Below are 26,601 nucleotides of genomic sequence, written 5' to 3'. Positions count from 1 at the left end.
GAGATTAATGTTTTTCACAGAAGAAGAAGACATTATCTTATGAGGTCAGAGAGTTTTTGTATCTAGGTTTCAAACTACAATCTACTTATGACATGATGAGGAAATAATACCTTTTTGGGGGAGACCAAATTTAAGTATCAGAGTTACTTACAAAAATTGCTTCAGTCAGTTGAATAAAAGCATACTAAAGTGAAACTTTGAGTCTTATTTTCTTACAGGAAGTGCAATTTCAGGAAAGTAAAGTATTTTCTAGGTTACATTTACCAACTTTGTTTTGTTTTTACAGAATTTCTAACTTATTAACTGTAGTCACATGACTGATTCTTGCCATGGCTAACAAGAGCTATGATGACTTTGATATGAATTTTATCTCATTGCTCTCTTTGTGCACTAAACATGCCTCAGTGTTTGAATTTAGAATCCTCTCATGACGTCCCTGATTTGTTAATACAAATCTAAATTTCTGACGTGGATAAACATTATTGTTCACTTATGATGTGGCAGGTTTTCTAACATAATTACCTATGAGTGCATCTGGAACTTGCATGTCTTCTCTCTGTGTAAAGTCAGAGTCAATTTTCTAGGTGCCATCAAGGAGGCCAAGTATCAGTCAATTTGCTCCATTTATAAAACTGTAAAAAGCAAATCATGAGATTTTCAACACCTTAAATTTTGCCACACATTGCTTCCAAAACAAGGATATTTTCTCAAGCTCTCTGGGGATCGCAGTGATGGGCTATAGTGTCTGTACGCCCAGAGTCACTGTAGGCAATCATCCCTCTTCTACTAAAACCATTATCCAAAATTGCTTCTTTCTGGTTACCTAGATGGTAATAAAGGCGCTGAGAATACTGGGGAGAACTGTGTGTCAAGACCTCATTCTATGCAGTATGTTGAAGATAACAATATTACTTTTCTAAAACCCATCTCCACTTGGGTGCTGTATGGAAAGATCTATGGTTATTTGATGTAAAACCTACATATGTTATTATTATGACCCCAGAGGACAGACAAAACAGTCAGCATCTGAGTCTACTCCTTAAAAAGCAAAACGAGCTAAATAATAAATCATATGTTTCCATCATGAAAACCGATCAAGTTGAAAGGGTTGAAAATAAGCAAACATATTTCAGTTTACTACTAGAACTTTTACATATCTTCATACATAAGTTATTTTTTGTGTTTTTCCTTTTTCTTTTCATAATATCAGAACTTGAAGGCATAAACAATATGTTGCATCTTAGAAAATATTATTTTGGTATTTATTACCCTTTAATAAAGTGTAAGAGTACAAAAAAAGGAACAATTTATAATAATTTCTTGAAATAGTTTCCTATTTCTTTGTTCCCCTGACTTCATTTAAAAATGTGGGGTTTAGAAGAAAGACAAAAACATTAATTTTAAAACTCAGGCTAAGAGTCTGACCAGGCGGTGGCACAGTGGATAGAGCGTCGGACTGGGATGCGGAGGACCCAAGTTCGAGACCCTGAGGTCTCCAGCTTGAGCGTGGGCTCATCGGATTTGAGCAAAGCTCACCAGCTTGGACCCAGGGCCACTGGCTCGAGCAAGGGGTTACTCGGTCTGCTGTAGCCCCACGGTCAAGGCACATATGAGAGAGCAATCAATGAACAACTAAAGTGCGAAAACAATAAATTGATGCTTCTCATCTCTCTCCGTTTCTGCCTGTCTCTCCCTATCTATCCCTCTTTCTGACTCTCTCTCTGTGTCTCTATAAGAAACAAACAAACAAACAAACAAAAAAACCCTCACTCAGGCTAAGAATTTTAGGACAAGTTATGTGGTCTAACAAGTGTGGAGAAAGCAGAGGAGTAATCCCACGATAGTCTGCAAGTGTAATACATAAAAGGTTACTTTGAAAGTTATTCTCATCTCTTCTGGATGATTTAGGAATGGGTCTGCATAAAAGTGGGTAATCCTAGAATTCTCTAAGCTGTTCTAGTCCCTCTTCCTTTGCAAGAAATTAGTATAACAGTGTCCAGTATAAATGGGCATTTACTAAATTTTTTCTTATTATAAAACCAATTATTGATATTTTCTAGGCTATTTTCAAATTTGTAGAAAGCTTTTCTATATTTATAATGTCAGAAATGGGTTCTTTCATCCTGTTTCACTCTTTACAATAATTATATATTTATTTATTTATTTATTTATTTTTTAATAATTTTATTTTTTTAATGGGATGACATCAATAAATCAGGATACATATATTCAAAGATAACAAGTCCAGGTTATCTTGTCGTTCAATTATGTTGCATACCCATCACCCAAAGTCAGATTGTCCTCTGTCACTTTCTATCTTGTTTTCTTTGTGCCCCTCCCCCTCCCCCTTTCCCTCTCCCATTCCCCCTCCCCCCCGTAACCACCACACTCTTATCAATGTCTCTTAGTTTCACTTTTATGTCCCACCTACGTATGGAATAATGCAGTTCCTGTTTTTTTCTGATTTACTTATTTTGCTTCGTATCATGTTATCAAGATCCCACCATTTTGCTGTAAATGTTCCGATGTCATCATTTCTTATGGCTGAGTAGTATTCCATAGTGTATATGTGCCACATCTTCTTTATCCAGTCATCTATTGATGGGCTTTTTGGTTGTTTCCATGTCCTGGCCACTGTGAACAATGCTGCAATGAACATGGGGCTGCATGTGTCTTTACGTATCAATGTTTCTGAGTTTTTGGGGTATATACCCAGTAGAGGGATTGCTGGGTCATAAGGTAGTTCCATATTCAGTTTTTTGAGGAACCACCATACTTGCTTCCATAATGGTTGTACTACATTACATTCCCACCAACAGTGTATGAGGGTTCCTTTTTCTCCACAGCCTCTCCAACATTTGCTATTACCTGTCTTGCTAATAATAGCTAATCGAACAGGTGTGAGGTGGTATCTCATTGCCGTTTTGATTTGCATTTCTCTAATAGCTAAAGAAGATGAGCATCTTTTCATATATCTGTTGGCCATTTGTATTTCTTCCTGGGAGAAGTGTCTGTTCATATCCTCTTCCCATTTTTTTATTGGATTGGTAGTTTGTTTGTTGTTGAGTTTTATTTGTTCTTTGTATATTTTGGATATTAGGCCCTTATCTGAGCTGTTGTTTGAAAATATCATTTCCCATTTAGTTGGCTTTCTGTTTATTTTGTTATCAGTTTCTCTTGCTGAGCAAAAACTTCTTAGTCTGATGTAGTCCCATTCATTAATTTTTGCCTTCACTTCTCTTGCCATTGGAGTCAAATTCATAAAATGCTCTTTAAAACCCAGGTCCCTGAGTTGAGTACCTATGTCTTCTTCTATGTACTTAATTGTTTCAGGTCTTATGTTTAGATCTTTGATCCATTTTGAGTTAATTTTTGTACAGGGGGAGAGACTGTAGTCCAGTTTCATTCTTTTGCATGTGGCTTTCCAGTTTTCCCAGCACCATTTATTGAAGAGGCTTTCTTTTCTCCATTGTGTGTTGTTGGCCCCTTTATCAAAAATTATTTGACTATATATATGTGGTTTTATTTCTGGACTTTCTATTCTGTTCCATTGGTCTGAGTGTCTATTTTTCTGCCAATACCATGCTGTTTTGATTGTCGTGGCCCTATAATAGAGTTTGAAGTCAGGTATTGAAATGCCCCCAGCTTCATTCTTTTTCTTTAGGATTGCTTTGGCTATTCGGGGTTTTTTATAGTTCCATATAAATCTGATGATTTTTTGCTCTATTTCTTTAAAAAATGTCATTGGAAGTTTGATGGGAATTGCATTAAATTTGTATATTGCTTTGGGTAATATAGCCATCTTGATTATATTTATTCTTCCTAGCCAAGAACAAGGTATATTCTTCCATCTCATTATATCTTTTTCGATTTCCCTTAACAATGGTTTATAGTTTTCATTATATAAGTCCTTTACATTCTTTGTTATGTTTATTGCTAAGTATTTTATTTTTTTTGTTGCAATCGTGAAGGGGATTATTCTTTTGAGTTCGTTTTCTAATATTTCATTGTTGGCATATAGAAAGGCTATTGACTTCTGTATGTTAATTTTGTACCCTGCGACCTTACTGTATTGGCTTATTGTTTCTAGTAGTCTTTTTGTGGATTCTTTGGGGTTTTCGATGTATAGGATCATATCATCTGCAAAAAGTGATACATTTACTTCTTCTTTTCCAATATGGATGCCTTTTATTTCTTTGTCTTGTCTGATTACTCTGGCTAGAACCTCTAGTACCACATTAAATAAAAGTGGAGAGAGTGGACAACCCAGTCTTGTTCCTGATTTAAGGGGTAAAGCCTTCAGTTTAGTGCCATTTAATATGATGTTAGCTGGTGGTTTATCATATATGGCCTTTATCATGTTGAGATATTTTCCTTCTATACCCATTTTGTTGAGAGTCTTAAACATAAAATTGTGTTGTATTTTATCAAAAGCCTTTTCTGCGTCTATTGATAAGATCATGTGGTTTTTGTTCTTTGTTTTGTTGATATGGTGTATTACGTTAACTGTTTTACATATGTTGAACCATCCTTGAGATTCTGGGATGAATCCTGCTAGATCATGATGTATTATTTTTTTAATATGTTGTTGTATTCGATTTGCTAGTATTTTGTTTAGTATTTTAGCATCTGTATTCATTAGAGATATTGGTCTGTAGTTTTATTTTTTTTGTGCCATCCTTGCCTGGTTTTGGTATGAGGGTTATGTTGGCCTCATAAAATGTGTTTGGTAGTATTGCTTCTTCTTCAATTTTTTGGAAGACTTTGAGTAGAATAGGAACCAAGTCTTCTGTGAATGTTTGATAAAATTCGCTGGTATAGCCGTCAGGGCCTGAACTTTTTTGGGGGGGAGGTTTTTAATGGTTTTTTCTATTTCTTCTCTACTGATAGGTCTGTTTAGGCTTTCTGCTTCTTCTTGACTCAGTCTAGGAAGGTTGTATTGTTATAGGAGTTTATCCATTTCTTCTAGGTTGTTGAATTTAGTGGCATAAAGTTTTTCATAGTATTCTACAATAATTCTTTGTATATCTACGGTGTCCGTGGTGATTTCTCCTCTTTCATTTTGGATTTTGTTTATATGAGTTCTTTCTCTTTTTTCCTTGGTAAGTCTTGCCAAGGGTTTGTCAATTTTGTTGATCTTTTCAAAGAACCAGCTCCTTGTTCTATTAATTTTTTCTATAGTTTTTCTGTTCTCTAATTCATTTATTTCTGCTCTGATTTTTATTCTCTCCTTTCTTCAGCTGGTTTTGGGTTGTCTTTGTTCTTCTTTTTCTAGTTCCTTAAGGTGGGAAGTTCAGTGGTTCACTTGGGCTCTCTCTTGTTTGTTCCTATATGCCTGAAGTGATATGAACTTCCCTCTTATCACTGCTTTTGCTGCATCCCATAGATTCTGATATGTCGTATTGTCATTTTCATTTGTCTGTATATATCTTTTGATCTCTGCACTTATTTCTTCTTTGACCCATTCATTTTTTAAAAGTATGTTGTTTAGTTTCCACATTTTTGTGGGATTTTTTTCCTCCTTTTTGCAGTTGAATTCTAGTTTCAAGGCTTTATGATCAGAAAATATGCTTGGTACAACTTTGATTTTTCTGAATTTGCTGATGTTGTTTTTGTGGCCCAACATATGGTCAATTCTTGAGAATGATCCATGTACACTGGAGAAAAATGTATACTCAGTCACTTTGGGATGAAATGTCCTGTAGATGTCTATCATATCCAGGTGCTCTAGTGTTTTGTTTAAGGCCACTATGTCTTTGTTGATTCTCTGTTTGGATGACCGATCTAGAACCGTCAGCGGTGTATTGAGGTCTCCAAGTATGATTGTATTTTTGTCAATTTTTGTTTTAAGGTCAATAAGTAGCTGTCTTATATATTTTGGTGGTCCTTGGTTTGGTGCATATATATTAAGAATTGTTATGTCTTCTTGATTCAGTGTCCCCTTAGCCATTATGAAATGGCCATTTTTGTCTCTGAGTACTTTTCCTGTCTTGTAGTCAGCATTATCCGATATGAGTATTGCTACACCTGCTTTTTTTTGGATGTTATTTGCTTGGAGTATTGTTTTCCAGCCTTTCACTTTGAATTTGTTTTTATCCTTGTTACTTAGATGAGTTTCCTGTAGGCAGCATACAGTTGGATTTTCTTTTTTAATCCATTCTGCTACTCTGTGCCTTTTTATTGGTGAGTTTAATCCGTTTACATTTAGTGTAATTATTGATACTTGTGAGTTCCCTATTGCCATTTTATATCTTGCTTTCTGTTAGTTTTGTGTCTTGTTTGATCCTTCTCTTTTGTTTTTCTATCTTTTGTTTTTATTTGGTTGTATTCCATACATCTTTCCTCTGTTGCTATCTTTTTTATCTCATGTGCTTCTGTGGTGGTTTTTTCAATGGTGGTTACCTTTGAGTAATGAAAAGGGTCCCTACCCTGTTCATTGTAGCGAACTATTTTGTGAGTACTTTTGCACTCCATCGTCCTCTGCTACTGTTAATCTCCCTCTTCTCCCCCCCTTTCTTTTTGTTGTTGTCACAGTTTAAATTTGGTTTTATTGTGTTCTTCTTGGAGCTTTTACTTGTGGCTTTGGTTTTTTTTGTTCTTTGTATCTGATTGGAGAACCCCCTTTAGTAATTCCTGGAGTGGGGGTTTTCTGATGATAAATTCCCTCATCTTTTCTGTATCTGTGAATGTTTTTATTTCTCCTTCATATTTGAAGGATAGCTTTGATGGGTATAGTATTCATGGCTGAAAGTTCCTCTCTATCAGGACTTTAAATGTTGGGGTCCACTCTCTTCTAGCTTGTAGAGTTTCTGCTGAGAAATCTGATGATAATCTAATGGGCCTTCCTTTATATGTTGTATTCTTCTTTTCCCTGGCTGCCTTGAGAATTTTTTCTTTCCTGTTGGTTTGTGTCAATTTCATTATGATATGCCTTGGAGTAGGTTTGTTGGGGTTAAGAAAACTTGTAGTTCTGTTTGCTTCTTGAACTTGAGGCTTTAGTTCTTTCCACAGGCTTGGGAAGTTCTCATCTATTATTTGTTTGAGTATGTTCTCCATTCCATTTTCTCTCTCTTCTCCCTCTGATATACCTATTATTCTTATGTTATTCTTTTTGATGGAGTCAGATAATTCTTGTAGGGCTATCTCATTTTTTTAATTTTTGAGTCTCTTTCTTCTTCTCTCTGTTGTGCCTCAAGTTGCTTGTCTTCTATTTCACTAATCCTCTCTTCTATCTGACCTATTCTATTAGCTAGGCTTGTTCCTTCGTTTTTCAGCTCATGAATTGTGTTTTTCATCTCTGTTTGATTTGTTTTTATAGTTTCAATTTCCTTGGACATATATTCTTTGTGTTCATTGAGTTGTTTTCTGAGCTCCCTAAATTGCCTTTCTGTGTTTTCTTGTATATCTCGGAGGATTTTTAGGATTTCTATCTTGAATTCTCTGTCATTTAGCTCTAAGGTTTCCAATATATTAAATTTTTTCTCCATAGATTTTTCCTCACCCAGCTGTGTTACCTCTCTTTCTTTTGTATCCATGATATTTGATTTTCTCTTCCTTAATGGCATCTGAGGGTGGTTTTGTTGATAGTATTAATGAGATTTAATAAAGAATAAAAATTTAAAAAAAATAAAAAAATAAAAAATCAAAAAGAGTTATTTTTTAAAAAAAAAAATTAATAATGAAATAAAGAAAAATAAAATAAAATAAAAATTTTAAAAAAAGGGAATTATTCCCCCCCTCCTTTTTTCCTCTCCTCTCCTCTCCCCTCTTTCTTGAGAAAATCTTGTGGTGAACTGTGAATTATAACAAACAATGCCTGTGATGGAGGACCTGAATTGAGGAAAAGTAATAAAGGGGCAAAAAAAAAGAAAAAAAAAGAAGAAAAAAAAAGGGGGTATGGACCCACAAAAAGCAAATAAGGAAAACATTTGGGTCAAGAATAAAATGATTTGCTTTTAGGTGTTGGTTGTCTAAGAGTTATGATGAGAGGAATAAGAGGAAAACAGAAAAATGGGGGGACAAATTAAAAAATTACTATTGTATTTAGTGGAACAAGAACTAGATAAAATGGAGAGCCAGGGATGGGAGCACTGCTAGTGAGTTAAAAAGGTGAAGTAAAAACCCCCCAAAATGCCACAAACATAAGTTTGAGTCCCAGATAAGATAATTTGTTTGTTATTGAGGTTTGAATGAGAGGAGATGTAAAGGAGAAAGGAGGAAACTAATATAGAGGGAGAAAAGAAAGAGAGAGAGAGAAAAAAAGAGGGAACCACTAAAAGAAGAAAAAAGAAAGGAGAGAGAGAGAGAGAGAGAGAGAGAGAGTTAAGGGTTTTGGATTGCAACCCTCATAGAGAGAAAGGAAGAGGAGAGAAAAGATAATGGGAGATGTAACACTTATGGGTAGTGTAGTTCAAGGAGAGGAGAGAGTAAGACCGGCAGAGAGTTAATCGGCCAAATTGGAGGAGGAAAAAAAGTATCAAAAATGAAGATAAGAGAAACAGACGAACAAATATAATAAAATGGGATAGGTTATAAAGTCTGCAGATTATTCTTGATTTTGAGAGGTTATCTTCTTGCTTTTTCTTTTCTCTCCCTCTTCCTGGTCGGTGACTCTGTACCCCGGGTTCTGCCCCTTTGGCACGCTCAGGTAGAGGTTTGCAGTTGATAAGTCTCTATGGCAATGTCATGTATTGTGCTTTAGTCTCATTGGCAGTCGAGGCTCATTAGCATTTATAGGCTCCAACAGTGAGAGAGTCCGTGTTCCTGGAGCCTTTCTCCTAGTCTTTCCTTCCTCAATTAGTAGCCTGATAATCCAGCTATGGGGTTGCTGCTGCCTCTGCCTACATAGTAAGAGGCTCAAAGAGCTGGCAACTCCCCACTCTATTTCCACTCAGCACAGGGCTCTGGGTAAGGCTCAGTCAGTCAGAGCTGCTAGCATAATCAGGCGGGCTTTCCGCCCACTCAAAGACCTCTGGCTCTGCCACTCTGTCTGGTAACACAGGCGGGCGCCCACTTCCGGGGCGCTTGGAGGAAACTCTCACTCAGTATCTGCATGCGCAGACCAGGATATCCGGCCAGCAGTCTCATGCTCTGAGTGAAACCCCCAACCGCATGGAAAAGTTGCAGCATTGGAATTGGCTCTCGCTCTGTCCCCATGCGCGGCTTTTGCAAGGCGTTGGGGCGGCCCAAGATTCCGCCGTGGCCCACACAAAGGCCCCTGACTCTGCCCCTCTATGCAAAAACACGGGCGCGCACTGCCGAGGTACTCGGAGGAATCTCTCACTCCCTTTCTGCGTGTGCAGACCAGGATATGAGGCCGGCCGCTTTTCCCTCTGAGTGAAACCCCCACCAGCACGGAAAATTTCCACCATTGGAATTAGTTCTCGCTCCCTCCTGTGCGCGGCTTTCCCAGGGCACTGGGGCTGCCCAGAGATTCTGCTTTCAGCCCACAGAAAGGCCTCTGACTCTGCCTCTCTGTGGGGTAACACGGGCACCCACTTCCGGGGCTTAGGAAGAAATCTCTCGCCCACTAACTGCACACCGACCAGGAGTTCGGGTAAAATGGCTGCCCCACTTGTCTTTCTTTGTTTGGGTTTGGCACGAGTGTTAGCTTGTATTGCCCGGGTTGCCACAGGATCAGTTTTTCCTCAGCTTGGATCTCCGTGCCACAGCCTGGTTCGGCCATTTGTGCCATGGCCTGGATCTATTTACCCCCTTTGCCCGCCTCAGTTTCTATATTCACAGTTACCAGAGAAAGTCGCCCTGTTTAGGTTAGTGAGGAAGGCGGAGCATTTCTTACTCCCTAATTCCTTCAGTGTTTGGTTATATATTTAGCCAATTTTTCACTCGACCATACCTTCAGGTGTATTGCGAAGCATCTGGAGGCTCCAAGTATAGGTTTTTCTGTTTCTGGTTGAAGATCTTGTTGAGTTTTAGGGGAGATTTATCGGTATCGCTTCCTACCCCGCCATTACTCTGACGTCATATATGTATTTTTAAAATCCATTCTGTAAATATTTAAAAAGCTGAAGAATAAATTAGGTACCTCACATAATTGTATCTATTTAACAGGCATTGATTAAAAATAAGACTATGTAGGTTTATAGATTATCTTAATTATAATAGAAGTAAATGAACAATTTTATATATCATTTCTATTTTGCCATCTGTTCAACAACAAAGTTAGTGAATTTTACGTAAACTTACATGAAACTGCTAATGAATAGGTCATTGTTTTCAAATAGAAATGTATTCAGTAAAAAAATGGGCTAGAAAATCCTATATTCCCACTCTATACCCTAAACACACACACACATTTTTGCAGGGGGGGTGGGGGGGCAATTCACCTAAAATGTTCCAACTTTATTATTTGTTAGCAATTATCTTTCCCTCTTAAAAATGATACATTTGTGCTCATTGGTTGTAGCTTTGAAGTCCTCTAGCATTAGCTCTGAGCAGGATGCAAATTTCATCACACTTTTCTGTTGAGAGACAATATACAGTAGTATTTTGAAAAGAGATGAGGTTCTTATGTCTTAAGATACAGGTTTTCCACTGGGTTCCTGTTAATATTGGGAAATAGTTTAATTTGTTAAAGCTTTCATTTTATTTAACTGTATAGGCAGCATGACTTTGTGTGTGATAAATAAATGCCGAACTTAGCCAACATTTATTGGGCACCTATTCTGATCCCTTCATTGTCTTAATGTTTATAAAGCACAGTGTGCTAAAAGTTATTCCAATCTTCATTTGATAAAAGGGTGTATAGTTAAGATGCCCTTTACAGCATCCAGCTCAGTAAATGGTGGTGATGATGATGGTAATAATAGTAGGAGCTAAGTTGCTTTTGTGACTGTAGTCATTGTATTGCCTGGTATTTCCACTTTAACTCAAATCAATTTAAGGCTATGAAGAGGCAGCCAGATTAGGGAACACAATATTCAAAATCAGGTTTATCTCATAATGATCTGTACTGTTAAACATTACACTATATAATTATGGTATTTAGAAAATTTTGAGATTTACATTTGTTAAATGCATAGAGGCACTTCATTCTTAATAAGACAGTGTTTCAAAATTATATTAAAAAATAGTGTTGAGGGTATAAGGGGGATAAATGATAATGGACGAAGACTTGACTTGGGGATAGTGTGGACAAATACTTGACTTTGGGGCTGCATACACAATACAGTGTACAAAGATGTGTTATAGAATTGGGCATGAAACCTGTATAATTATGTTAACCAGTGTCACTCTGATACATTCAATTAAGAAATAAAAAACAAAAAATAAAAATATAGTTTGGTATTTTTTTTTTTTATTTAAGTGAAAGGTGGGGAGATAGTGATGCAGACTCCTGCATACGCCCTGACAGGGATCCACCCGGCAGCTCCCATCTGGGGCTGACGCTCCAATCAGCTGAGTTATTTTTAGCACCTGAGGCTGATGTGCTTGACCAACCAAGCTATTCTCAGTGCCCAGGCAGATGCTTCAACCAATTAAGATGCTGACTGCAGGAGAGAAAGAGAGTGAGAAGGGAGAAAGGGAGGGGGGAAAAAGCAGATGGTCACTTCTCCTGTGTGACCTGACTGGGCTCTATTCACTAAGGCCCTGGTCAGCAAATCACGGCTCGCAAACCACATGCGGCTCTTTGGCCCCTTGACTGTGGCTCTTCCACAAAATACCATGTGTGGGTGCTACCTCGATAAGAAATATACCTACCTATATATTTAAGTTTAATAAATTTGGCTCTCAAAAGAAATTTCAATCGTTGTACTATTGATATTTGGCTCTGTTGACTAATGAGTTTGCCGACCACTGCAGGGCAACCAGCCAGGGTCATTTATTTATTTTTGTGTGTGAAAAAGGCACGCTGTCTTAGTATATGAATTTGTATGGAGTTACATCACGGACCCAGTGCAGTAACTTTACTATCTTACTACCTGGCTGAATCCTCAAGTTGGTGTAGGTATTTATAGTTTCCTTGTTCTATGTTTTGTGTCTGGGGTAAAGCCCTATTCTCCATAATTATATTTCTTAAGTTTAGTAACTATATTGGTTATTTCTGTACCTCTTTTAAGTTGTCATTATCATTTCTAATAAAGATAATCTTTTTAAAAATTTTATTTAGAAAATTAAATTTAATGGGGTGACATTGATCAATAAGATACATAGGTTTCAGGTAAGCATTTCTATAGCATTTAAACTGTTGATTGTGTTGCGTGCCAATCACCCAAAGTCAAATAATATTTTGTCACCACATATTTGTCCCTCTTCACTCCTCTCCCTCCTGCCTCCTTGCCCCTCAACTCCCTCCCCGGTAACCACTTCACCTTTATCTATGTCCACGAGTCTCATTTTTATATCCCACCTATCTGCAAAATTATATAGTTCTTAGCTTTTATTTATTTATTTATTTATTTATTTCACTTTGTATAAAGATAATCTTATCTAATGATTAATACCGTTTTACATCTCAAACTTGATCTGAAGTATAAATTTTATTAACCAAATTTTAAAAATAGGACATTTTTTATGCAATTCATAATTATATGGCATGCCAATAGGTATAATTATTTAGCAATATAAATTTAATAAGAACTATTACTTAATATTTGTTTGGCCTGTGCTATGCATCTATTTCTAATTAGTAAACAGTTCTTTTTCTATTTCAGGGCAATTTAAACCATAAAAGAAAAATTGTAAAAAAAAATCACTAAAGTATGATCCATTTTTCTTAGTACTAATCATACTTAAAGACATTAAAGATTTCAGAATGCAACTTAAAATTATATTATTATTTGGACATGCAGGATTATGTGCTACTTTAACATGTTTATTACATAAGAAGTAACTAATGAGATTCTGTGGGAAGCAGAGCAGCGCTGCTGATAACGCACCAGCCCTTACCGATGCCGAAATGTGGTAACAGACTTCTAGGGAGCAACTAGCAGTTTTTGTTCACACAGAACTTGTTCATTACGTGTAAAGGTCTGATTCATTTTATTTATTTATTTATTTATTTATTTATTTATTTATTTATATTTTTCCGAAGCTAGAAACAGGGAGAGACAGTCAGACAGACTCCCGCCTACGCCCGACGGGGATCCACCCGGCACGCCCACCCGGGGGCGACGCTCTGCCCACCAGGGGTCAATGCTCTGCCTCTCCGAGGCATCGCTCTGCTGCGACCAGAGCCACTCTAGCGCCTGGGGCAGAGGCCAAGGAGTCATCCCCAGCGCCCCGGCCATCTTTGCTCCAATGGAGCCTCGGCTGCGGCTGCGGGAGGGGAAGAGAGAGACAGAGAGGAAGGAGAGGGGGAGGGGTGGAGAAGCAGATGGGCGCTTCTCCTGTGTGCCCTGGCCGGGAATCGAACCCAGGATTTCTGCACGCCAGGCCGACGCTCTACCACTGAGCCAACCGGCCAGGGCCTCTGATTCATTTTAAATGTTCTAAATCAAATTCAAAAGTAACCTTTAGCCAAATGTGCATCATTCACTTTGCAGACTTCTGTATAAAAGTTCTACATGCATAAGAATCGCTTTACATGGTAATACTATTTTTTAACTTGTATTACTCTTACAACTGTGACTATAAAAACAAGCCACAATATTAGTGGCATGCCTAGCCTTCAGAATGTTCACTTACTTCGTGTCAGCATGCGTGCACACTGCCATCAAGAGCACTGCAAGCTCACAGTTTAGGCAGCTCTTTCTTGTGCATTCATCTTCACAGCAACCCAGTTAGGATGGCAAGTGTAATGGACATTTGTCACTTCTGCCCACACAGCATACCAAGACCCTTCTGCCTGGGGAGAGCCATGGGATGGAGGGCGGGCTCAACCCCCTCTCCCTAAATCAAAGGAAAGCAGCCCTTCTCTGGCCCTAACTTGGCAGCTGAAAGGCTCTCACGTGACAGCCAATGAGACGCCCCTATCTGAGAGTTTTTCCAGTAATGCCAGAGAAGAGCTGGGGCTCACTCCCAACCGGATAGTACCTGTGGCTGTAACTGACCGGCTCTCTGAGTCCAGGGCAGCAAGGGCAGCTTGTCTGTCCCCACTGAACTGCTTTGTTTCTGCTCATCTTCCCCAAGGATTTTCAGCTTCCTCCCTATCTCTTCAGTACATTCTTATTATTTTAACTTAACTAGAATAGGTTTCGGTTGTTTGCAACCGAAAACACGGGTGATTATAGCAAGTATTGCTATTCCCAATTTATAGATAAAGAAATTGAACTTTACTAAGAGTAAGTAACTTGCTTGAATTGTAGTTGTGTAGAAAAGCCACATCTAGAACCCATAACTTCCAATGAAATGTGTCTGTCTGTCACAGCAGTTTTCCCAGTGGCCTTCAGTGGCCTCTGCAGATGTGCTGGCATCCACCCGCCCCTGCCCTCGTGCACACCAGGCCCCTGACTGCAGTCAGCCTGTTTCCTGTTCTAACCCTTGTCTGAGTGATGTCAAATGAGCCTGTCCTCTACGCTTCTAGAAGACAAGGATTGTATGATAGCCATCATTTCATTTTCTCTCTAACTTGCTGGAGTGCCTGTGTGAATAGCCAGTACTAAACAAATATTTTAATGAATGAGTGAGCAAATGAGTGCAACAACTATTCAATTAATTAACTGAAGACGCCAATATAAGTCTGAGGTTGATAAAAGTATAACATTGATTTTTTAAAAACCACCACTACACTCTTTAGTAGTCAAAATCTTAGACTATTTTAACAAGTAATTTCTTGAATATATAAAAATGTTCACTTAGGAAGCATTAATTTTATGCCTACTATGTGCCAGGCTCTTATTACAGAAAGAAATGAGAGTTTTCTTCTTCAAGAAGGCTCTTAGATTAATGGGAGAAACAAATGATTTTGTAGCTCAGTCATGGAGCTGAGGGAAAAGAGCTGTGGTCACCTGAAGAATGATGAGAGCAGCAGGCCTACTGGCCACAGACATGGGATCACCAAGCCAGGGGAGACAGCTCTGAGCAGGGTGCCAGGCGCATTGAGGACAACAGCCAGAGGCCATTGAAAACCGGAGAAAAGCACTGTGGGCTTTGCCTTTCCAGAATGTTTCGAAATTTGGTTTAAAAAAAAAGAGGAAGAAAAAGAAGAATGTGTGCTTATTCAGACATAATTGTTTTTATTTAGAAATTAAATTTAACACAGTAACATTGGTTCATAGGAACGCATAGGTTTCAGGTAGACATCTCTATAGCACTTGAACTATTTATTACATTGTGTGCTCATCACCCAAAATCAAAACACTTTCTATCACTGTATATTTGGACCTCTTCACTCCCCGCCCCTAACCCCCTCACTGATAACCACTTCCCTTTTGTCTATGTCTGTGAATCTTAGTGAAGATGTGGTACATAAATACAATGGAATACTATGCAGCCGTAAGAAATGTTGACAGAGTGACATTGTGACAGCACGGGTGGACATTGAGATATTATGCTAAGCAAAATAAGTAAATCAGACATAATTATTTTTAAAAGATTACAATCAAGACCTGTTATCAAAATTTTTAAATTATTTTGAAATTGTGTTGTACCATATGAGACTAATATATAAGATTATATTTTGGTTTGGCACAAAGGTAAGAATGAAGAGAGATGTACATCTTCAAGCAGTAAAACACAATATAGCACAAGTAACAAATGAAGATAGAAAAATATTTTAAAAACCATGTAGATATGTTTGTGTGTATAAACTACATAAATATATATATATATATACACACACATATATAATAGGGTGTGAAATTGTTATTCTTTACAAATTATGTAATAGTAGGGAAAATATTTAACTTCATAATGTTTTGGTATCATTTGCAGACAATTACTACGGTACCCCAAAGCCTCCAGCAGAACCAGCACCATTATTATTAAATGTAACAGACCAGATACTTCCAGGAGCCACTGCAAGTGCTGAAGGAAAAAGAAAGAGGAATAAATCCGTGAGCAACATGGAGAAAGCAAGTATAGAGCCTCCTGAGGAGGAGGAGGAGGAGAGGCCTGTGGTCAATGGCAATGGAGTAGTAACACCAGGTTAGTCATTTGCATTTGTTAAAGGTTCATCATCTCTTTTATATGTAACTAAATATATCTTATATCTGTGTGTTCAAATATATATATATTTTCTACATATGTATATTTTTACAGATGCATATATATATTTATAGTTATCTTTGGGGAGAGATTATATCAAAAGGAAAGGTCATAATTCTTGTATCAAATTTATTACTTTTAATTTACTAATAGAAAAATATATAAAATAAATGGTTTTAGTTAGGCCTGAATCATTATTTTTTATTTTATTTCTACTCTGTATAGGGCAAATCAGATGAAGCATTCTTTTTTTTTGTACCTTTCTGAAGTGAGTAGTGGAGAGGCAGAGAGACAGAGACTCCCGCATGCACCTGACCGGGATCCACCCGGCATGCCCACCAGGGGGCGATGCTCTGCCCATCTGGGGCTGTTGCTCTGTTGCAACTGGAGCCATTCTAGCACCTGAGGTGGAGGCTATGGAGCCATCCTCAGTCCATGGGCCAACTTTGCTCCAATGGAGCCTTGGCTGCGGGAGGGGAAGAGAGAAATAGAGAGAAAGGAGAGGGGGAAGGGGGAAGAAGCAGATGGTCACTTCTCCTGTGTGCCCTGGCCTGGAATCGAACCCGGGACTTCCACACACCAGGCCGACGCCCTACTGCTGAGCCAACAGGCCAGTGCTGATGAAGCATTCTTGATCCACAGATTCTCAAACTAGGAATTTATTTAACTGGGAGGCATAGTGAATCTAGAAAGCACCATATCCTTCTACTCATACCTTAGACATGAGGAATAGGTTGTTTTTGTGCTACGAATTCTTTAAGGACCTCAGGGAAAATAAATTTACCTAAATTCTTCTTGACCAGCCTTAACTGTATGATGGTCTGTGAACCTCTCACCCTAAAGATGGTAGAGAACCACTGTCCAGGACAATTCTGAGATTTCTGGATAGTCAACAGATGCCACAAGCAATGGCTCTGAAAGCCTGGCTGGGAAAATGGTTCTTATATATCCTTTTCTTTCCATTTTGGGAGATGAGAGGTGTGTAAATTAGGCAGCTCTTTACCTAGTCTTCAAAGATGGAAGAAACAGCCCCACACCAGAAAATTGGTCCATCATCCCTTCTTTGAAATCTTTTGAAAACTCATCTTTAAAATATCTTTGTTTTTCTTTATGTTTATTCAATGTAAACTTCAGAATTTTTTTGTCCTCCTCTCATATACGTTCACCCAGTTCTTCACCTTATCACATAATTTTCCAAGACATTCTTTGTCCTGCTTTGTTTTCTCCCCTTACATATTCACCAAATATAGTACACTTCAAATAATATCAAGAAAATGGTTGCTTAAATTTTAGTTAACACTGCTCAATGTCATCTAAGAGCCTATAATAGCAATTAAGATTAGACGCCATTTCAAGAGCAAAAATAATATAATCAGTGGGACACATTTGAAGAGAAAAGCTTACTGAGGTAACTTTATTCCATTATAAAAATTTTTTATATTAGTGGTAATAATATTAAAATTAACTTCTTATGCATGTTTACCATGTGCTAGGAACTTTCTAACATCATTTTATGTATTAGTTCATTTAATTCTCCTAATAGTCATATTAGCTAAGTACTAGTTTACATTTTAGGATGCTGAGGTACACTATAGTTAAATAATTTGCTCAATAACTTTAATTCATACATAGGAAATCTGAATCCTGCTGCTATGGTTATCCTGATTCTCATAGCACCAAACAGGACACAGTTATAGTTGTTAACTGTAGTAAATGCAGAATCACTATTTTACATGTACAGCTTTAAAAAAGACATAAATTTATACCTACCAAATCATGTATAAGTAAACTTACTTTCCTCTGTAGATACAAAAAAATCCTAGTATTTTTGTTTGTTTGTTTGTTTGTTTGTTTTTGTATTTTTCTGAAGCTGGAAATGGGGAGGCAGTCCGACAGACTCCCGCATGCACCCGACCGGGATCCACCCGGCATGCCCACCAGGGGGCGATGCTCTGCCCATCCGGGGGTTGCTCTGTCGTGACCAGAGCCACTCTAGCGCCTGGGGCAGAGGCCAAGGAGCCATCTGCAGCGCCCGGGCCATCTTTTGCTCCAATGGAGCCTCAGCTGCGGGAGGGGAAGAGAGAGACAGAGAGGAAGGAGAGGGGGAGGGGTGGAGAAGCAGATGGGCGCTTCTCCTGTGTGCCCTGGCGGGAATCGAACCTGGGACTTCCGCACGCCAGGCCGACGCTCTACCACTGAGCCTACTGGCCAGGGCCAAATCCTAGTTTTTTTAATTCCATATGTATATATGCATCAAACCTACCAATCTTTAACTCCTTGTATATTTTGTTAAAAATAACTATTTTTATATAATTAAAGGTTTTCAGGGAGTACTCAAACTATTGTACCTCTATTATTCATTTAATTCATCATTTCTCCTTTGAAGTATGGTTTATAGGTAGAACTATATATTTCTTTTTCTCTTGGAACAAACCTATGTAAAATCAGTGACTGCTTATAAATATGTAATTTCTCTAGGAAGTGCTACTAACATTTACAATGAAAATTCACATAGATTATGTGAATACTTGTTTTATGCCATGTTTCTTCTTTTTGTTTAAATTTGCATCAGACTCATGGATTTAGCCCATATTACCTAGAAAAAACATACAATGATATTTTAGTGTCTCAAATCAGAAATGTTTCTCTTTCAAACATATATTTTCTCTAATACCATAATCATCATATTTACTTAGTGAATGAGATGCTGAAATTTAGTTTAAGGTGCTTAACTAAGGTAAGAGCTCATTTAGTAGTAGAGTTGATATCTGGATACCTAAATACCTGATCCTGTCCTGGGCTGTTAAACATGCTGAGGACAGTGACTCCTGGCCTTCCTAAGGTAAATCACAATTGTGCAGCTCAGGGTATTTCATCTACATTGTATTCCATCATATTCATCCTTCACTGGGTTCATGGCAGTGGTGTTAGATCTAATGGTTGCAAGGATGATATATATGACATCATCTTACAGAATCTGTCTTTAAACTGATAGTTAAAATTCATATGCCCAGAAAACCTTCCCTTGATATTAACTGCATCTATATTTAGACATCTTTATCTTGTTAAAGTTGACATCCAACCCCATGGCTTCAAATAGATTTACCTGCAGCCTTCACTTCTCTCTTATGTTCTAGTGCAGTGGTCGGCAAACCGCGGCTGGCAAGCCACATGCGGCTCTTTGGCCCCTTGAGTGTGTTTTTTCCACAAAATACCACAAGCGGGCGCTACCTCTATAAGGAATGTACCTACCTATGTAGTTTAAGTTTAAAAAATTTGGCTCTCAAAAGAAATTTTAATCATTGTACTGTTGATATTTGGCTCTGTTGACTAATGAGTTTGCTGACCACTGTTCTAATGCCATACTTTTAGCTACTGCTCACTCAACTTCCCCACCTAAGCATTTCTTCAACTTAAGTGCAACATTACACTTAAACTCTTCTCCTGTAAAACAAACAAGCAAACTAACTCATAAAGGCCTATAGCTAGTTTCTCTATTTTTCCTTTTTACACAGGTAGCTAAGAGTTATCTTTGATTCTTCTTTCCCCCAGTCTCTCTCTCTCTCTCTCTCTCTACACACACACACAAATACACACACACTCACAAACACACACATGCACACAGAGGTTCCTTGGATTATGACACAGTTCCATTCCTACAACAGAGACGTAACCCAAATTTTAGTGTAAGACGAAACACACCCTAGCCTAAGTCACTTACCTTTTCTAACACAGTTGTAAAACCATGACCTAGAGCATAAAAACACAACTAAGCCACAGAAAAATAGTGTAAAATTCCTTACCTTTATTCCTGTGGTTGGCTTGCACACTGGAAGGGGCATTGCAAGGTGGGACACAGTGACTTATTGGGAGGAAGAAGCTTGAGAGGCAGGAGAACCTGCAGAAGGTGCTGGAGATACTGGGGCAGGTGAATCAGGGTTGCCTAGGAAACATGCTGAAGATGCTGGAGATGAGTCTACCTGTGCTACAGGTGTTTCATCTCAGGAAGCAGCTGATGTAGAGGGTACAGGATCTGTTGCAGGCCTCTCCACCTTCTTAAAGAATTGTTCCAGGCTAGTCTGGAAGGTTGATGACTTCTCTTCCAGAATCTGCCTATAGCACTGCAAGGCATCCATAACAGCTCTGTAGACCTCACTGAATCTGTCATCACTGGGGTCCTCAGCCTGAAATTTTGCCAACCCATCCTCTGCCATGGAAAAACCTTCTGCCAAACCCTTGGTAGTAATCTCTTGGGTTCTGAGGTTTCTATCTCTTCTTCTCCAGTTGAATGAGGTCCTCAGCAGACAGCTCCTCTCCATGTGATGCCAGTAGCTCTGTGACATCCATCGTGATATCTTTCCTGTTCTTCAAAGCATTACCATCTGAAGACTCTGACTTTCATTTAGGAGCCATGATAAGGGCCAAGAAGTTTCCAAAAGCCACACAAACAAAACACTTGCACTTTTAACAGCCAAAAATGACGTAGGTGAGCATGCTGCTAACTCCCTCCCTCACAGGCCGCATTACTATGTATTCTTCTGCTGCACGCAACCAAACCAGTTCACCACGTAGTCCGTAAGTACGACAGTGTGATGTTAGCAGTGTGAGCCAAAATCACGTCTCAATTTTCTTAACTTTTTATGGAGTGAGCATTGAAAATGCAAAATGTTGAGACTGTCATAACCCAAGGACCCCATATATATATGTATGTGTATATATATAATTATATATATCGTTGAGTATAAAAAGTCACTAGTCCTTTAGCTTCTTTTCCCCTCAAATATCACTGCTCCATCCTAGATTATCACCTCATTTGTACATCACAATCTCCAGACTCCACTCCTGTTAAATGACCTATTATGCCTTGATCAATTAAAGATTGTTGAACCTGCATTTGATCATGTAACTATCCTTCTTAAAACCTAAATAAGTTTTTATTTCTGCTGCTTCAAACTTTTTGGTCAACCACTCAGGTCCTGTAACATTTCTGTTCATTTTGGCTTCCATTACTTCTCCATCCTCTTCTCTCTTCTACATTCCATACTCATAAACACCTTTATCTGTTTGATAAGGCCTTTCTCCTTTATTTGAACCTTGTATACTTTTATTCAAATTCAGTAAAAATTTTAATATTCTTTAGAAATCATTTGTCTACTCCCATAATAAAATGTTTAGACTGTCCATCTCTGAGTTATTTATTTATTTATTTATTTATGCTTCTAAAAGAGTGAGAGACAGGAAGGGATAGAGAGAGAAATGAGTAGCATCAACTCGCAGATGCTTCATTTTAGTTATTCATTGATCGCTTTTTATATGTGCCTTGACTGGGGGACTCAAGCCAAGTCAATGATCCTTTGCTCAAGCCAGCAACCTTGGGCTAAAGCTAGTGACCGTGTACTCAAGCCAGCTATCTTGGACTTCAAGCCAGTGAGCTTGGGCTCAAGCCAGAGACCTTGGCATTATGTTGATGATCCTGTGCTCAAACTGGCAACCCCATGCTCAAGTCAACGTGCCCATGCTCAAACTGGCAACCTCAGGATTTCAAACTCAGAACCTCAGTGTTCCAAGTCAACACTCTATCCACTCTGCCACTGCTAGTCAGGCTCTAAATTATTGATGTACAATTTACACATTTTATTAATTTGGGAGGTGTTGGTTAGCTTGGCATGTGTGGATAAGTTTTCATAATGTATCTGGCATTCCCACACATACAGTAAAGTTTGTTAGGACAAGGACCACTTCTACTTTTTTGTTTACCTATATCAGTGATTAGTATATATCTTTAAGTATTTCAAGCTCATAGTAAATCTTTATCTTTAATTAACCATACTTCTAGAGAATGTCAAAGTTTTCCTATATTAATATGATTAGATGTATTTCACGCTCATTTAACACTGCTCCATGTCTTCAAATATGATGTTTCCAAGTTTGAAACATGAGAGCCTAATCTTACATTTCTTCAAAAGTTATTTGGAAACTAAAGAAAATTGTGCAGAAGTATATTTTTAAAAATATATTCTTAGAGATGAGAATTATTCAATCTTTCTAATTGTGAAAAATCTGCAATAGGTAGTTAAATAGATAAATAGAATTTCTTCTAAAAGATTGAACTTTTTTGAAGAAATGCAAATTTGTAAACCATAGAAATTAGTTTAAGCTTTCTTGAATTGCCTTTATTTCATGAATTATCTGCTAACTTTTCCGGAAAGTAATTCACTATTATATTTGAGCTTCCCCTCACCAGCTATTAGTAAGCCTAGTGCAAAGAATTAGAAATGCACATAGATTTTAAAGGCAGCTAAATCTCTCTGTTAATACACCCTCACACAATACCAGGAGGAACAGGGCCTGTGAGAGCTACCTTTGCCAACAAAGGGAATACAGTATGTGTACACAGAGCTGCCTTTTCCAGGCCCCCAAGCCTGCAATTAGTGCAAATGAACTGCATCTCCCAGAGAGCAAACAGAGTGTCCCTTATGTGATCACCAAGTGTCCTCAGCAATGATCTCAGTTCACCATTAGGGACCTGCATTCAGGTCCTGTGCTGCTTGGCACACTGACTATGCATGCACCATCAGTCCTGCTTCTGTGAATGAGGTGCTGTCACTGTCAAAAGAATTATGTCCTCCATAGTGAATCTCGCTGTTTCCTGCGAATAATAGCCCACTCTGAAACCACCCCAGTGCCTAGCCCCTGCTTGTTTTTGCGCGGGTTCACAGAGACGGTGATGTGTATCCACTCAGATTTATTATTTCTTTTGGCGGGGGAGGCTTAATTTTATCATCTTATTCTCAAACACAGTACTGGGTTTTATCTGTCCATTGAAGAGGCAAATTTCTGGGGCTATGGTATATTAGAGATTCCATTTTTAAATGAGGAGCATTCTATAATTCTTAATAGAATTACTTGAAAGTTGAAGCTGGCCTAATTATAAAACATTCTTATTTAGATATGATTATAAAGTAACAATAATTATATTAGAGATTATGGGGATGAACTATAATAGTAATTATAATTACACTGTGGGGAAAAAAGTGGAATCACTACTAGTTTTAGGAATGTCACTTTAAATCAAGGCAGACTCACTTTGCAATTAAACTGAAAGCGATGCATTATTTGAACCTCTTCCTGCCCTCAAAATTGATTCTGCATTTTCAGGATCTTGCACTCAACCTGTGTGGTTTCTACTTCTCTGAGGGTTTGTCTGACGTGTGTGAGAGAGATCTGATCCATGAGCCAGGACTGTGGAACAAGGACGTCAGCTCGTGTTGAGGGTTGAGCAGCCATTATAGAAGGCCTGTGGACTAGTTGAGTCTAAGCTTATTTCTCATTACAGTCATCCATTCTCTCTAGGTCTGATTTTCACCCAGTCTTCTATCTTCTTATCTATTTCTCCTTATAGAAGTGACTATAATTTTGGTGTGAAATATCAGATTGCTCTAGTTATTTCTGGCTGACCTCTGTCTCTGAAGAGGGAAAGTGTCTGGGTAAAGTCCTTCTGCACACCCATCCCTTCCACATGGCTCCATCATCAGGAACAGCACCCTTGTCTTTTTTCTCCTAGTAGACTTCTCGTTCTCATCAAAAAACACCTAAACTCCAGCTTGGCCCCAAAGAATAGCATTTGAGTTATCAAGATCAAGATTTTTAAAATGTCTTCCTTTTCTCTTTCAGCCCCTTTGATGTTCCTAGAAGTTAAGAAGGTGATGTTATGTTTCATATAGAACTAGTCTATTCATTTTTTTCAGAATTTTTAAAGCAAGACTTAAAAAATATTATACATGCATGTCCTATATTTTATTTTATATCTTGCTTTGATCTTTGAGTATGTTTGATACTGTATCAGTATCTTTCACTCCAGAGTTAGCTGAAGATTTGGGGAACAAGTTTCTACATGATAATATCTTCAGAATTTATTACATTGTGAAAATCATGCAGTACATATAGTCTCAAATCTGTGAGGACTGATTTTACTGCCCTGTTCAGTCTTTACTTTCATTGTAATGTTAAAAATTAAATCTTGCAGAAAGAAGAAAATATACTAATTAAAGCAGCTCTTCTCCCCTGTTAATGGGAAATAATTCCCTCTACTCATTTTTCTAGTGATTCTTTCCAATTTAGTTCTTTTATATCTTGGAATTTCTTTTCTCTTTCATCTTCTAATCGTGGATCTTGAATTTTTTATTTTCATAATTTTCAGCATTGCTCTTTTAGTGTTCAAAATAACTTGTAATCACTTGTATGTTTTAGATAAAGATAAAAAAATAATTATGAAATATTAATTAGGAGTTCACATTTTTCTGGCTATCCCCCTCAGTAGGTGAGATAGATCCAATTTGGTTACAAATATCACAGATAAAAAATAATTTCTTTACAGAATTAGGAATGAATGCTTTCTCAATTGATATATCATCTCAAGAACCATTACTCTAACTTTCTCTAATTCTAATACTTTATTCTAGACTTGTGTTTCTTTCATAGCCTCAAACAATAAAAGGAAGTATGTGCTTATATCTCAGATATATGGTCACTTAGTTCAATGAATATTGTCAGCCTGGAATATAGACATCCTGTGTTCAATTCCTCATCAGGGCACATAAGAGAAGAAATCATCTGCTTCTCTTCACTTCCTTTTCTCCGTTCTCTCCCTCTTTCCCTGTCACAGCTCTGCCACAGCCAGTTAGTTCAAGCATTGGCCCCAGACAGGGTTGCCACTTGGATCCTGGTCAGGACACGTGCGGGAGTCTGTCTCACTATCTCCCTTCCTTTCTCTCAAAAAATAAAAATAAAAAATCTCAGATATATCTATATCTATTTATATCTATGTGTATGGATATAGATATAGATATTTTAACAGCCATCATGTTAGGGGCCACCCCTCCTTAACATCATAACTTAACTGAAAAAAAATCATAATACATGTCTTTTTTAGAACTTAGAAACAATTTAAGAGAACCAAGGGGTCAGGAAACACCAGCTAAGAGTAATCAGCGCATAGAAAAACCTCTGCAGGAGAGAAGTCGCCCTCTTTGCTAACTGCTCTTCGGAGCCTGGGAGTCAGAACAGGAGGAAAACCGCTTTGCACTCACTTCCTCTGCAGTTTTGAATTTGGTCCATCAGCGTGTTTTACTGCATCCAAAAACTAATTATATTTTCAAATGATGAGCAAAAATTCACTAATCATTCAATTTGCAAACATTTTAGCACTCCTATTATAATTCCTCTTCTCATTTTAGAAGGTTTAGGAAAAGTAAGGAAAATTGAAAACAGCATACTTTAAGCAATAAGCTACAATCTTGGCTACTTTCAATGAACGGGTTATATAGAATGCAGATGGCCACCACATCACTTTTCTTTCTGAAGACAGAATGTCCTCCCTTTTAGTGTAGGATATAATCAATAGTATGGCCATAATAAAAAGTCGATTACATTGATATTTTTCTATGGTTCAAGAAGCAACCTGGAAAGTGTTCATTAACAAGAGCCTGTGTTCCAGATTCTAAGACTTTCAGTTTCCCTAGCAGGTAGCTCAGTGGTTAGTGTCATCCTGATGCTCCAAGGTTGTGCATTTGATACCCTGTCAAGAATCAACCAGTGAATGAATAAATAAGTGGAAAAACCTTTCAATGTTTCTTGCTTTGTCTCTCACCCTTCTGTTTCTCTCTCTCTCTCTCTCTCTCTCTCTCTCTCTCTCTCTCTCTCTCCACCTACTTCTTTTCTCTAAATTCAATAAAATATTTTAATTTACTTTTTATATTTATTTTAAATGTTTATTTTATTGGTTTTAGGGAGAGAGAAAGGGAGAGAGAGACAGGAACATTGATCTGTTCCTGTATGTGCCTGACGGGATCACACTGGCAACCTTTGTGCTGCTGGTTGATGCTCTAAGTCTAACCAACCCAGCTATGTGGCCAGGGCAATAAAATATATATTTTTTTAATTCTAAGAATTTCAGCTTCTAGCATGAAGTGAACAACACACTCTGGGAGCCTGTTTGCCCCTCTACCCCACAATACAATAAAACCTTAGATCCATATAACTAACATACATTTTAATGATATTGCTGTATTGGCAAGAAAACAAGGGAAATCTTCACGCCCACCACTTCCACCTCCACGGAGTGAGTGTGGGGCGATCTGTTGTAAGCAGGCTGGAGAGCGACGGTTGCCTTGGGCACAATGAGGAGACTAAGTCTTTGGCTAAAATATAAAATGGGAAATGCGTCTCTGATTCGGCTTTAAATCAGCACCCTCACAGGTGAAAGTTCATCAGTGATGCCGAGTCTGTAGCTCAGTAGCAGCCCCCAGTGCCCAGCAAAATGAATTGCGAAACTCTATAGAAAATAATACCAAACTTGGGAAAAAAATGCGTGGTTTCTGAAGATAATGTTCTCTTTTAAAACCCTGAACTCCAAAGTCCATCTCAATTGAGGAAGAAAAACTCAATTTATGCAAACACCTTGGAAAGAGAAAATATTAGGTTTGTGTGTATCTT

General features: G+C 38.0%; 1 protein-coding gene across 3 annotated transcripts in view; it reads left to right on the top strand.

The window, feature by feature from the left end:
• Positions 1-26,601, top strand: part of MAGI2 (membrane associated guanylate kinase, WW and PDZ domain containing 2) — a 1,711,587-nt gene that overhangs the window by 1,049,274 nt on the left and 635,712 nt on the right. For all 3 annotated transcript variants that reach the window (XM_066354483.1, XM_066354482.1, XM_066354484.1), the window contains one exon: positions 15,835-16,047. In XM_066354483.1, the coding sequence (XP_066210580.1) occupies positions 15,835-16,047 (213 nt within the window). The remainder of the gene's footprint in view (positions 1-15,834; positions 16,048-26,601) is intronic.

The sequence above is a fragment of the Saccopteryx leptura genome, chromosome 12 (assembly GCF_036850995.1).
Source record: "Saccopteryx leptura isolate mSacLep1 chromosome 12, mSacLep1_pri_phased_curated, whole genome shotgun sequence".
In the NCBI taxonomy this organism is placed as follows: domain Eukaryota; kingdom Metazoa; phylum Chordata; class Mammalia; order Chiroptera; family Emballonuridae; genus Saccopteryx; species Saccopteryx leptura.
Note: the sequence above shows the minus strand (reverse complement) of the source record. Positions and strands in the feature narration are given on the sequence as shown.